Here is a 14,268-nt window from a genome sequence, read left to right as displayed (position 1 = left end):
AAGAAACTAGAGGGATGGAAACTACGTTTCCTCTCCCCTGGAGGCCGCATCCAACTAATCCGACATGTCCTCATGAATATCCCGCTACACACTTCGGCGGTCCACTCACTATCACTTACGGTTCTCCGCTCTGTCGAACGCCTATGCGCACGCTTCCTATGGTCTGGTCATTTTGAGGGGGAGCGACGTCACCATTGGGTTTCTTGGAAGAAAGTATGTCGGCCGACGCTTGAAGGGGGTCTAGGGATCAGACGCCTCTTGGATGTCCAAGACATGCTTCAAAAGAAACTGGTATGGCATATGCGTACCACCCACTCCCCATTGGGGAGTTTCATCTTAGCTAAATACAAAGAATGGGCCCGACGCGAGCTTGATATTCGGGGCCCCAAGCGATGGCGGACATGGCAGCGCCACTGGCTTGAGATGAGTCACGTGACCCGTTGGCACATCGGCCGAGGCGACATTAGCGCTTGGTACGACACCTGGCATGCTGATGCGGCGCTCGCTTCTCATCCTCAGTTCGTACCACACCGTGTGCGCCTCATAGTGGCCCAGTTGCTTAGAAGCAACCCACCACACCTATGGGAGCAGCACGGCCTTCCCTTGGCTACTTTATCCGAGGTCCAGACTACCCCTCTTGACCTTAGTCCTGATTGTGCCATATGGACACTCACACCCCATGGAGCATACACGTGTCGTTCCTCGTGAGAGCATTTCCGTGTGAAATCTCCCCTACAGCACTGGGGTCAACGCATTTGGCATCCGGCAATCCATACACGTGTCTCCTTTTTCCTTTGGAGACTCCTCCACCAAGGCCTCCCGAGTAACGACCGAGTGGCTCAGATAGGCTGTTCTCTTAGTTCGCGCTGCCACTGCTGCCCCACTCTCCCGCACACAGAGACGATAGATCATCTTTTCTTCCATAGCGAGACGGCAGTGGATTGCTGGCGTCTCATCACTGACTGTCTTCGTCCTTTAACACTGCCTAAGTGTTTCGGCAAGTTTATCCTCACGCCGACTCGCTCTGCACGGAGCCCCATCCTCCCCATCACCATAGCTTATCTTCTATGGGAGATTTGGAAAGGGCGAAATTCGTCTCGTTTTGCAAGTACACCTATGCAAGCTGTGGACATCAGGCGTCGAGTTCAGGTGTGGCTTCGACGCATTCAGCCTCTCCTCACACCGCGAGATAGCCGATCACCACTTGCATGCGACCTCCTCCGCTCTATTGGCATCCCGGTGACCCCCCTCGCCACCCGCATCCAGTATCGAGTAGTTTATTGGCTCCCACTGCTAGTAAGCTTTCTCAAATTGAATGTGGATGGTGCGACGAAAGGGAACCCAGGGCCAGCAGGGGGCGGAGGCGTCCTACGTGATCACACAAGGAGCCTCCTTCTTGCCTTCTCTTCTTTTTATGGCGTACAAACTAATACAGTAGCCGAGGCTATGGCGATACGTGACGGTCTCCTCCTCTGTGAGGAACGGAACCTTCATAATATCGTCGCGGAATCGGACTCACAGATATTAGTTGATATGTTTAGTATAGGCACATGCTCCCAGTGGCAACTACGTCGAGCGTGGAACGACATCATGCGGTGCTGCTCGCGTATCGCGTGCTTTCGTCATCAGCTGAGAGAGGGAAACCAGACAGCTGATGCCCTCGCCAACCATGCGGTACACGCTCGCACCCACTCCAATCTTTTCTATTCTTGGCAGGAGCTTCCGCCCATGGCCCGAGGATGTCATCGGCTCGATCGTCTTGGCTTGCCCTCCCTCCGCACACGCCGCCTCCTCGCGACGCCAGGCCCGCGGGATTGGAGGATCGCCTGGAGCGCTGGCGTACGAGGCGTGGACCGCGCCCGCCTCGACTAGAGCGTCACTCCGCCCACTCAGAGCACACATGACGACGACGAAGAACCACCCCGACTAGAGCGCAACCAAGCGCTACAATGACCTCGTGGAATCGCTCCGGAGAACTGACGACGAACACACTTCCTCGAGCGTCCGCGAGGTATCACTCATGTATCTTTTCTTTTCCCTAACTATGGGCATGGACGAGTGGGATCCGAGTGTAATTGGGATATATATACTCTATCCACGCCCACAAACATTGAAAAACACTACACTTTATAAATAAAACCCCCCTGGGTGGCATCCAGGGCACGGCTGGATCGGACTACGGGCAAAACCCTAGGGTTGGACGTACCCGGCACCGTGATTTTTGCCAAAAAAAAAATCTCCTCTATATGAAGGCATAGAAGCCCATCTTTACAGCAAAATGACCTTGGTGGCTTGTTACGGATGAAAATATGTGTGGTGGGCAAGCCAATCACACAATCAATATCTTATTCAAATTTCACTAATACAATGTTTTTGTTATAGTGCATGCATGGTGCTTATGATGAAGTCCATGACTACATGATCCGATTTACTGAATAATGATGGAATCATAATACACAGATCATTAAGTCTTTGAGCATGTGTTATAAATATTCCTATTTGAATGATACTCCATAAGGACATCAATGTATATGTATAGAATAACATTATATTCTCACTCTTGGATGATGACTACGATCGATCCTATAGCCATAGGGTGGAGACACTAAGGATAAATAGTTGGTTTTTTTCCACATCACGGTTTTTTAAGTGGTTCTTAAACATGAGACACCAAAGAAATATTGTGGATGGCTTTATTTTGACTTTGACCTAGGAGTTCTTATTGATAGAATTCTAAATTGTCATAGCTTGGGACAACATGAAGTTCTCGTCTACTCTCAATATAAGAGGAGACGACTCAAGGAAGATGAAGCGATGAAGTCCTTGGCTAAGGTAATGGAATATTATAGGAGAGTTTCCCATGAGTTTCAAAAACATCACTAGTAATTTGGATGCCCAATTACACTTTGACAAGGATCATACCCAAGTCATCCTACAAACACGAATGTATAAAGGACTATTTACAAGGTTCTATGAGTGAGTCAATGCGCTCATTTGTATCTTCTAGAGCATGAGGTGCAGCATGACATCCCTCGAGCTGGAAACTTGACCTTTTGACTGGGTTTAAATCAACCTATGAATAATTAATCTATATGATGGTGTAGATAGTTAATTTAGAAGGCCAATAAAGGCTATTAGGCCACCAGAGTTTTCAAATAAACTGATACATGGGACTAGAGGGTCACACACAAATGTTTGTTAAGACATTTGAAGTTATACTTAAAGTTTAGGGGTTCTATGAAAAATCTCACTAAGAATAAATAGGGAAGATCCCTAAAAAATTCACTCAGGCCAGAATTTTTCAGGTGCCACATCCTTATTCTCTTTTCTCCCCTCAGCTCCTCTCCACTTCAAATGGGATTAGCAGGCTGTAATGATGCCATAGGTCCAATAATAGGATTTGTCAAGATAAAGGAGATTCAATATGCCAATGGTCACATAGATACATCTAGAGGGTGGACTAATGAAAAACTCAACCCATCTTGCTCGAGAAACTGAGAAAACATGGATTTGATCAGTGCACAATTGATTTGATCATAGTTTTTTAATGTAATTAAGATTTTTTTCATAGTCTTCCACTGTGTGAACCAATTAAATTTCATCCAATCGAGGCTCCGCATCCCAGAAATTGTTACATCCGAGCTAAGACTTCTTGAATAATGTGATTAAGGAATCATAGGCCATAATCAAAACACAACCATTTACCCACAATGTGTCTTTGGTGTCTCAAGGCTAAGTATCACTTACTAAATCATAATAATAAAGTTATTTATAAAATTATTCAAGGATTCATATTTTTATATTCAATATAACTTTCCCTTAAAAGCACAATCTCTACTTAACATCTCCACAGAAATGATTATAGGACCAACCATCTATCCTTATCATATGAGCATGAGTAGATAGTGATATTTTATCTGTATATTTTGATGTCCTTCTCAAGTATCCTTTGAATAAAACTATATTATAATTTTATATAAATTCACTTATTATTTCAATATTCATGGACTTCATTTAAACCTCGTGATGAAATTATATGGCCTGCAAGCCATTCACACTTCGCAATAAATTTTAAGTTCATTGAAAAATTAATATATTCAATGTTATTCACATGTAGTGTTTATAATGATGTCCATGAATACATATAAATATTAGTATCTCCTTTAATATTCAGTTAAATATCAATATGCTAACTCTTACTTTCTAAACCTCTCTTTGTTGCAATCCAGATTTCTAATCCTCACTATCTCAGTTCCATTCTATAATATGTTTTGGTAGCCTTATTAAATCATACATTTATCTTGGTATAACTAGATGATAGGTAAGAGCATAAATTGAAACATTATGGAGTGATAGACCCAAAATGTGGCATGTAAACATACACACTTTCAGGTCATTCTGCGTACATTTCATGTGTATTATCTTCAATTTCACAAGATTTTTGCATTTCATGCACTAAATAGAACAAGTAATAAAATAATGCATTTTTATTACTGACGAGGCGGCTGACGGGGATGGTGACATAGCAACCGAGGTGCACCGTAAGGGGGTCCACGGCTGCAATTTAATCGCAGCCGTTGGACGTTTATAAGTACGATCGGATGGCCATGAGCATTTCCACCCAACCTTGCCCCTGGCCGTTGACGCCGCCGGCTGGAGGCCATCCAACGGCCTCTGGGTCGGCCCCCTCCATCAGATGGCCTGAGAGGTCCCTCCCAAGCCGTTAAAGGGGCCCTGAAGGCCCCCAATTTCACTATCTTTCAACCTTAAGCCCTCAGCGGCGGCGGAGATACCTTCCCCATTTGGAAGCAATCTGCGGCGTTGTGACAGCGCCGGCGGTTGTGGACAGCGAGGAAGGAGCCAAAGAAGCTCCGAAGCAGCTTGGATTTGCACTCGGACGGAGGAGAAGAGCCAGGGAACCCCTAAACCGAAGCTCAACAGTGGCGATCGGCGCCGCCAATCTAGTTCTTCAAATCAGGGCGATTCAGGTTATTTTATGACTTTCTTCGGTTGATTTGTATGTTTTCAGTTAATCTGGATGCTTAATTTCCCGTTCAATCAATATCGTGATCGAGTTTTCGTTGAAATTGGTACCGCAAACTCGTTGTGGCATTTCATCGAACACCTAGCGTGTTCGATGATTATTTGTTCAATTTACCTAAGTTCTAATATCTCAACCTTATAAAATTTTAAAACATATTATTTCCCCCCTCTTACCTGACTTCTATCGGGCATTCTATCGAACACCTCACGGTCGTTCAACAGAAATACCCCTTATCTTTGATTTTCTGCTATTAAAAACTTATATAAATATATTAAAAAAGCATCTAAGAATTAAATACAGTATATATCTCTTAGTTTGACATCCTTTAGAGCATTGGGTCGAACACCTTTAGGTGTTTGACTAAATCAGGCCTTTCAACGCCTTAAATTAACCCTAAAAAAATCTATAAAAATACATAAAAATATAAGACATGTAAAAAAACATCTAAAATGTTTATAGTAATTCTATAACAAATATTTCACCTATATAAGTAGTAATCTATAAGTATATGCGATCTTATATTATTGTAATTACCTCTTAATTACTATTACTTCCTCTTTTCCCTTAATATCTCTCTATACTTATCTAAACTCTTACTTAGTATATTATAGTTAGATAATCACTTAATACTCTCTCCTTATATATACATACCCCTCTATCTAACTCCTCTTCTTCTATCCTCTTACTAATTACTCTTAATAAATATTTTTCTACTATTTCACTAACTCTATTACTATCATTCTTAAGTATAATATCTAGTATCATAATTCTTTATTATTCTTAGTATCTATAAAATACATATTCATATAATATAGGATATTCCCTCTTCTATACTTATCTTATTAAACTAATTTTCCCTATACTTACTTATTACTTAATTCTTCTTATATTCACTATCTTTGGTGTTATTATTATTATTATTTCTTATTAACTAACAACTCAATCATTGAATATATACCTAAAGGCCAGTCCCTGTGGATACGACCTTACTCTATACATTTGAGTAAGTTTCTATATTTTATCAAATTTATTTTATTGTAGGCAAATTAAATTACAATGACAAATTAAATTAATTAGCTAATTTGCCTCCGTCATGGAGCTACAAAGATAGTTATTGAATCGTTAGCACCACATAAAAATATTCCTCCTGGAGAAGCTGTTAATATGAATAACAGAAGCTACCAAAACATTCAATGTACTCTACAATTAGAGGAATACATAAAGTTGAAGATGGTAAAATAAGGAATTAAAACTTTCTTTAAATTGCACATTTGGAAATTTTCTGAAAAAGGTAATCATATGTTCTTCTCTCCATCGAAACAATAGGGTTATTATGCTCATTGCTAAACTTATTAAAGAGATGAAATGGAACCAAGGTCTTATCTTTTTTATCAGAGGTTGAATCGATCATCAGAAAAAGAATTAGGCCAAAAATGAGAATACATTCTGGTAAAATGAAACATTTACTTTTAATCTAATTCTCAAATCATATGTATCTAATTATCATTATCTCGATCTCCCTCTAAAATATACCTCTACCTCAGTTATATTAGTTATCAACCCATTGGGTTTATTTTCTAATTAACTCTCAATAATTTGAACAATATATCATTCTATATTTTCTTCAAGTTCTATTTCATTATCCCTTGAATCTCTTATCCATCTTAATCTATCACTACAATTTTTTTGTTCAAATTATTTAAGATGATTTCTAGATTGCAAACATCAATAACAAAAATAGGAGAGATGATACACTTTACCCTATTCTCTCTCTCTCTCTCTCTCTCTCTCTCTCTCTCTCTCTCTCTCTCTCTCTCTCTCTCCCTCTCTCTAAAACCTCAGATTCAGACTCGAACCACGATGATTCATCGATCAATAAGTCCAAAAAGCTCAAAAGTTCTCTGAGCAAGTTTGATCATCCCTTATTTATGAATGGATGTAATGACTCAACTCCATCCATAAAAATTGTATCTCCCAACACGTAGTTGAGAAAGGTTGTAACCAAAGGTCACGAAAGAAAGAGATTTTGACATTTGGAGTCCGGTTACGAGGCATGACTTTGGGCACCACTTGAGTGGTGTTTTCTCTCTCTCTAATATATTTTCTGCCCCATTGCGAGGCTGACCCAATCTATCCACTTGGCTGATCTTATTTTGAATCGGTTGATGTGCTCAAGTAGTTGTGGTCTGAAAAACTGTTTTCTCATACCCTCTCTCTGTCTGTCTGTCCCTAATCTCTTGATTGATCTGACTTTGTAGTAGATTGTTAATTGATCAGGCATGACGGAACAGAAATCTGGTCAGGCATCTGTCACGTAGGCTGCAGTTCCATTCCGTTTCTAGCCGAGGGGCAGGATAGAATGGATAGATGACCGAATGTAAACATAGAGTATATTGTATCACAAGATGGAATGGATGGCACCAAGGCTTTTGTTCCATGATCAGTTTTGAGGTCAGGACGGATGACTGATGACGGTTAGGGGATGGAGTCCCTGGAAAATCATCATCCGTCCCTGAACTTTATCGTCAACTCAGCCGGTTAAATAGACTGACTCAGCTGATCTAGTCTTCGAATAAGATCTTTGGCCAATTGGATTACTCAAACAGACCTCGAACCTGCCAAAGTGGAATTGAATCTGTGTAGGATGCCAGATGCAGAACGTGACGTGGTGTATCACAGCCTGCATCTGTGACTTCTGGAAAGGGTGAGGAGCGAACGCAGGGACTCGGACAAGGGATGTCCTGAGTCCAAGCATCTTATCCGATGCACCAGCAGTCCTGTTCTAACACTGTCAGCTTTCAGCTGATCTTGGAGAGAAGCAATAGAGAAGCTTCTTCTCCACTTGTCCAAACCATAGCCGCCAGAAGAAAAACGAGATTCAACCAACTATAATTAGTCATTAGGTTTTACATCATAACCCAGTAGTTATACTGGGTTTTACACCTATCGGGTCTCGTGGACCCGATATGAGGGATCCGAATTATAAGGGTTGATATCTAATAACAGAAATACATGGCTTTAAGGACATAAAGAAAAGAGAAAGGTGCACGGCTGCTGACAAACACATTTCAATGCATTTGGGATGCCTAGGAGAGGACACGGTTGAAGTACCGTCCTGATTTTTTTTTGAAAATATGGATTACCATCCTGATCCACATCCCAAATCAGGTCTTCAGTCCTATCCCATGTCCGAGGGTCTGGGACGAGACCAGAGGCTAAGTGTGGTTGTTCCCTCCACCAAATCAATACATTTTGATTTGGAATTATGCGATATCATGACACAAATTCTTAAACACAATGAACTTGGTTACATCAATAATCTATTTATGCGACAGATGGAATAAGTAATGGTGGGTACAGCTAGAACAAAAAAAAGATGCAAGGCCACTTTCGGCAGCAAATTATACGTCATTGGAAGAAGGCAATGGAGTGTACCGTCTACGACGATCCTTGGGCTTCACCGCATCTCTCAGAGTAATGGGCCTGCTCTTTGGTCGGCCCAAATCTAGAACTGATGCCTTACCTGGATTCCCCAAAAATGGGTCCACGTTGGATTCCTGCTTATCCTGAACTTTCACCAATTCCTGGTCCACTCTCAGGACCGACAATGTTCCTGGGCATGCAATTGAGGGTGCCAACCCAGGAAGGAATAAGTGTGTGATTCTAGCGATAAATTGATCAATAGATAGATAGATAGAGAAGAGAGAGAGAGAGAGAGAGAGAGAGAGAGAGAGAGAAAGAGTGGCCAAGGGTTCTACAGAGCGAGAGAGTGATCAAGGTTCAACAGAAAGAGAGAGATTGACCAAAGTTCCACAGAGAGAGAATGTCTGTGCGAGTCCACAGAGATAAAGAGAGAGAACGATAAATCGATATGTGGGCATGTATATTTTTTGATGAAATACGTTTGTATATATATGTGTGTACAGAGAGAGAGGCTAAGGGTTCCACAGAGAAAGCAAGAATATGTGTGTGCGAGTCAAAGATAGAGACAGATTGGTAGATAGACATATAGAGAGAGAGTGGATAGTGTTCTTGATCAATAAATAGATATTGTATGTTTAAAATAAATAAAAAAGATAGATGTAGGTCTAGATTAGACATAGATATAAATAGAGAGGGGGGAGGGAGGGGGGGAGAGAGATAAAGATATATATTGATTGGATGAAGGTTCCAGACAGATTGAGAGAGATTTATATAGAAAGATATACATAAAGAGAGAGAGAGGATAAGGGTTCCTACCTGGCGCAATCATTACTTTCCGAAGGATATTTGTAGGAATGACATCCGAGTATGGATCCCTGCCATGAAAAAACATAGAGAATTCAAAAGCTTAGCCAGGAAAATATTATTATCCTCAATTTGCAACCGCAGATGCAACAAACTCTGTAGGTTTTAGTTCCAGGAAAACTCTTAAACTTTATAGAACTACTTGTTTAATGGCATCGAAAATAGCCGAGTGATGCGCTGAGAAAAATGAAACTCTAAATCCAGTCCATTGAAACAAAAATAAATATTAAACTAGTGAAATTTTGAATCAAAGCAGCATCATATCACAAGACTACTGATTGAGAGAAGTTGCATAGTTCTGGCATCAATGCACTTGACATGAAATAACTAAAAATTGATTTTCATCTGAGGTCTAACAATCAGAGTTTAAGATATTAAGAAGATTTCAAATCCTAACAAAAAGATAACCAAAGAGACTGCCTCATGAAATAAGGAAATATCAAGAGATAAATCAAGATAAGATTTGATATAGTATTGCTTTACCAGTTTAATGGGTGACCAACAGATGAGCTACGTTTTCTCTGTTTAGAAAATGAATCATCTCCAATGCCACGAACTTTGATGTCACCATGGCGCTCGTCAGACACAGGATTCCATTCCTCCATTCGACACTTCAATTCATCAATCTCATTCTCAATGATAATGGTGTTTGCATCATCGTCCACTTTTATGATACACGGTGATGCAGAGGACAAAGAATACTGCTTCACTTGCCTAAGAACACGGCCTTCATTGTGTGAGTCTACCTGAAAAAAATAAAATAAATGGCCTTCGTTATCATACCAAATGTGATAATACTAAGAAATGAAGACTAAAAAGTGGATAAAAAATGGGTCTTTCTCATGGTATTCCTACTCACAGAGTTCTCAATTTGAGCACTTAATTCAGCAGCTTTGGAACAGGCGACCTTCAAACAGTGAGTGATAACACTTGGCGGGATGCCTTCCCCACCCGCCTTCTGTATGGCACATATTTCGCAGTTTGAATTCACGGTCACTGTGATTCTTCCTAACATCACAGCTTCTTCAAGATGAGAAGGATCTATCACCTGAATAATGCATTGCATATTCAGAGAGGTTGAGAGCGGAAGAGAGAGAGAGAGAGAGGAAGAGAGGGTGAGAAAGCGGGAGGGAGAGGGGGAGAGAGAGAGAGTAAGAGGGAGAGGGAGAGGGGAACGAGAGAGAGATTAAGAGAGAGGGAGAGAGAGAGGAAGAGAGAGGGGAGAGAGAGAGATTAAGAGAGAGGGAGAGAGAGAGGAAGAGAGAGGGGAGAGAGAGAGTAAGAGAGAGGAAGAGAGAAGGGAAGAGATGGGGAGAGGGGGGGGAGAGAGAGGATGCAAGAGAGGGAGAGATGGAGAGAGGGGGGACAGAGAGAGGATGCAAGAGAGGGAGAGATGAAGAGAGAGAGGGAGAGAGCAACAGGAAAAAATAGCATATGCAAGCATTACGTACTACAGTGTTGCCTTCATTGAATATTCCAAACGTTACTGCAATTGGAAGATGATGGATAATAAAAGGAAGGGGCTCTTTTTCCTGCCCAGAGATGAGAAAAAGAAAACCCAGATTCCACGTTCAAGTAATGAGAATGTATAAAAATATAGATAATAAAACGGTTTGAGTCTAACCTCGGGGGGATGAATAGTAACCCTCAGATCATCTACTCCCTCAATAGAACAATCGGGTCTTCGAAAAGTCATGAGGGCAGCTAAGACAGCTATATTGGCCGCATCAATCAAGTTCCTGAACGAGATACCTGGAGTTGGATTGTCGTTCAAGTATTTTTCAACAGTTACAGAATGTTAAATTTTCAAAGCTCACCCCCCATTGTCAAGAATGTGAAGGTCAATGCGAATAGCCCAAACAAATCTCCCAGAGATCACACAGAGAGCCTCCATGTCCAAAGCCCAGCTTTCCCTGTAATTAAGGTCCGTATAGTTCCATAAAAATAGGTCTTCAAAAAACCATGAAAGCCAAGAACAGAGTTTGTCATCTACAATCGATGATGACAAGTCAGCCTCATCATTGTCCTTGTTTTCAGCCAGAATGATGAAACCAGAATCATCATCACAGTCATCATCCTAGCCACAGGCGAATGATTAGGATAATGATAACTAGTCATCACTACAAGTCATCTGAAACAGTAAAATTAAAGAAAGTAACAAGAGAGCATTGATGGGTCGTCGTCATCATCAGTCAATAATTCGTGGATGGATGATGATGACACTGGCAAACTAGTAATCGTCATCATCTCGGTGAAAATGAAAGATGAGTAGCCATCATCCTCTCTACTCCTCAACCCGAGTGACGGCAAACCATAGCTGAGAGAAATACGCATCTGATTCTTGATATAAAAATGGTTTGCTATTCTTGTTTTTAACAAAATAAGTCAATTCACAACAGTGCCAACGAAGAAAGAAAGTGTTATAAAGTTATAAACGAAATGAATACAAGCAAGAAAGTGAAGGGATCAAAGAAATCTTCTTCTACGATTGGTTCCTTGCCCACTCCTGGTACTGCGGCTTTGATTATCGAAGAATAATGAGTTAATAACTAAGGTTCAAATTTGTATGAACCTTATTAATGGAAATTAAGGAATTGTTCTTGAACAGCTCGACCTCCAAAATAGTCAATTCTTCATAAAAGAATCGAAAAAAAGTTCGGAAATAGGATATTTACCTCAAACCTCTGTCTATAATCCGTCCCAGTTCAACAGGGAGCTCCCCCTGGCGACCTGTCTCGAAGCACGGATCTGCCATGGGAGAGAACTCCGCGAAAATTGACAGAATTCCTTCATTAGGGCGATCTCGATACGGCTGAACCAGTTCTGCAGTCACAATCGCCATTACAAGAGTATTTCCCAGGCGTACCCTTGCCTGACCATCTTCTCTGTAATCAAATCAGACGGTTCAGAGCAATACAAAGATCGGAGTAATCGTTAATTGTATTGAATCATAAAGACGAAGTCTGAATACCCGCCTCCCGAGATCGATGATCAAATTACGATAATCCAGCAGTTGTCGACCATCAATCCGCAGTTCTGAAAGCAATCCACTCTCTATGAACTTCTTCTCGTTGATACTCATACGCACGCTGTTCGCCAGCCTCTGCTCCATGAACTATGATCTGGAAGCTACTCAAATTTCAATCAATTATGGTGGCGGAAAGGGGATCCGCAGAAATAGCGACCGAATCCCCCAAAAAAGTTCAAATTGGAAATACTAGTTAAAATCAGGATTGAAATGACATGAACAAGTAGATCACAGAATATCAAAAAAAGTTCAAATTGGAAATACTAGTGAAAATCAGGATTGAAATGACATGAACAAGTAGATCACAGAATAGCAAAAAAAGATCAACTAGTTAAAATCAGGTTTGACATGACATGAACAAGTAGATCACAGAATAGCAAAAAAAGGTTTAAGATTGAAAAACTAGTTGAAAATCAGCGTTGAAGTGGCATGCACAACTAGATCGTAGAATATATAAAAAAAAAAAAGTTAAAACTGGAAATAACATTTGAAAATCAACAGTGAAGTGACATGAACAACTAGATCACAGAATAGCAAATTCCATTTGAATCGATTTCTTGCCTCGTTTGTGGAAGGCAGTAGGTAGATGGAGCCCGCATCCTAAATATGTGGCATTTATATACTATTATGTATATTTATCCCTCGGCCCAATAAGGCCCATTTAGGGATCTGCAGTTGTCGATGTCATCAGCCTATGAACACTATGACAACGACACCAGGTAATGCCCTGTTCGTCAATAGACGACGAAGGGTTGAAATGCCTCGGGCTCGATACCTGTTTTTGGCAAAGACCTAAACCGTACCTAAAGTTTGCTCCAGTCTTGGTACGACAGGTCGACTAGTTAATACCAAAGGGAGGCGCAGGCCTCCCTTGCAAGGAAGAACATATTATAAAATAATCTATAATGTTCGTCTTTAAAATAAAAAGTTCCCATTAGATGTTGAATGCAATATCGCCTTAGCTCAATTTGATAGAGCATAGCTTCGATGTTGCTGAACGGCGTCAACCAATAACAAGCATAGAAACACATCATGATTAATGGCTCAAGAAAGGGGAAAGATATTGAAAATTTATTGTGCTGCTAAACTCATGGATCTAGGAATAATAAGAACAAAAGTACAGGTTGGTTTGTGAGCCTAGTGATAGGAGACTATCTTCCTTTGTTTAGAGAGCACTGTTGGGTTAAAGATTTCTTACTAAATTTTATGACCTAAATGCTTTTGAATGGGTGTTCACCGCAAAGTGTTCTCAGAAAAAATGATCACGAAATAATTATTATTCATCATTGTTTGCCTCAATTTCCTCTAATTTGCAATCATCCTCTTTGTATTCTATTTTGGCCTTAGAAGCCCAACATTTCAAAGTTCTTGGTATGGATACAGATTCCATAGATAATCATCCTCTTTGAAAAGTGACAATCCCTTCGTGCTGTTAAAAGACGCTTTGCCAGAGCACTCGATGCACAAATAGAGAGGAATTCCTTTATAAGCACTACGAATCATGGATATTTTGTGGACCAACTTGACACCATTTGAGTAGGCCATCGCAAGGACCAATGCAAAGTTCTTTTAAGTAATCATCCACTTCTTCTCAAGCTGATTGAAATTATCAGTTCTGGTCTTTGGATTGCGCTTGATTGGTTTCTTCATCTCCACTAATACAATTACTAGTTTTGATCGTTTCTCAACTATAGACAGCAGATTTTCAATAATTAACTGGTTGGTTGAAGTTGAAGAGGTGGACAACTTTTTCAGGAATTTCACAACAACGTTGACAGTAAGAAAATTGTAAGGGAAAAACTCAATCCTCTTTCTTGCATGTTACATTGACTCATTGGGGAATATAGGCTTCAACATCAAGTGATCTAATAAAAGTTGATAACCTATCAACATGTCCTTCACTACTGTT

The 14,268-nt window shown here is 40.6% G+C and overlaps 1 protein-coding gene across 2 annotated transcripts; it reads right to left on the bottom strand.

The window, feature by feature from the left end:
• Positions 1-8,307: 8,307 nt before the first annotated feature.
• LOC144705817 (exosome complex component RRP45A-like) lies at positions 8,308-12,934 on the bottom strand. Of its 2 annotated transcripts, none has more exons than XM_078578642.1 (9): positions 12,307-12,934; positions 12,007-12,216; positions 11,149-11,244; positions 10,956-11,070; positions 10,783-10,863; positions 10,191-10,379; positions 9,815-10,077; positions 9,284-9,342; positions 8,308-8,657 (listed from the first exon to the last, which is right to left on the bottom strand). In XM_078578642.1, the coding sequence occupies exons 1-9, from the start codon at positions 12,441-12,443 to the stop codon at positions 8,446-8,448; spliced, it is 1,362 nt and encodes a 453-aa protein (XP_078434768.1). In that variant the 5' UTR covers positions 12,444-12,934; the 3' UTR covers positions 8,308-8,445. The 2 variants fall into 2 exon arrangements, with proteins under 2 accessions (XP_078434768.1, XP_078434769.1); XM_078578643.1 differs by having other exon boundaries at positions 12,303-12,443.
• Positions 12,935-14,268: the final 1,334 nt, after the last annotated feature.

The sequence above is a fragment of the Wolffia australiana genome, chromosome 7 (assembly GCF_029677425.1).
Source record: "Wolffia australiana isolate 7733 chromosome 7, ASM2967742v1".
In the NCBI taxonomy this organism is placed as follows: Eukaryota; Viridiplantae; Streptophyta; class Magnoliopsida; order Alismatales; family Araceae; genus Wolffia; species Wolffia australiana.
The sequence above is the reverse complement of the archived record's forward strand: the minus strand, read 5'-3'. Positions and strand labels throughout refer to the sequence as shown.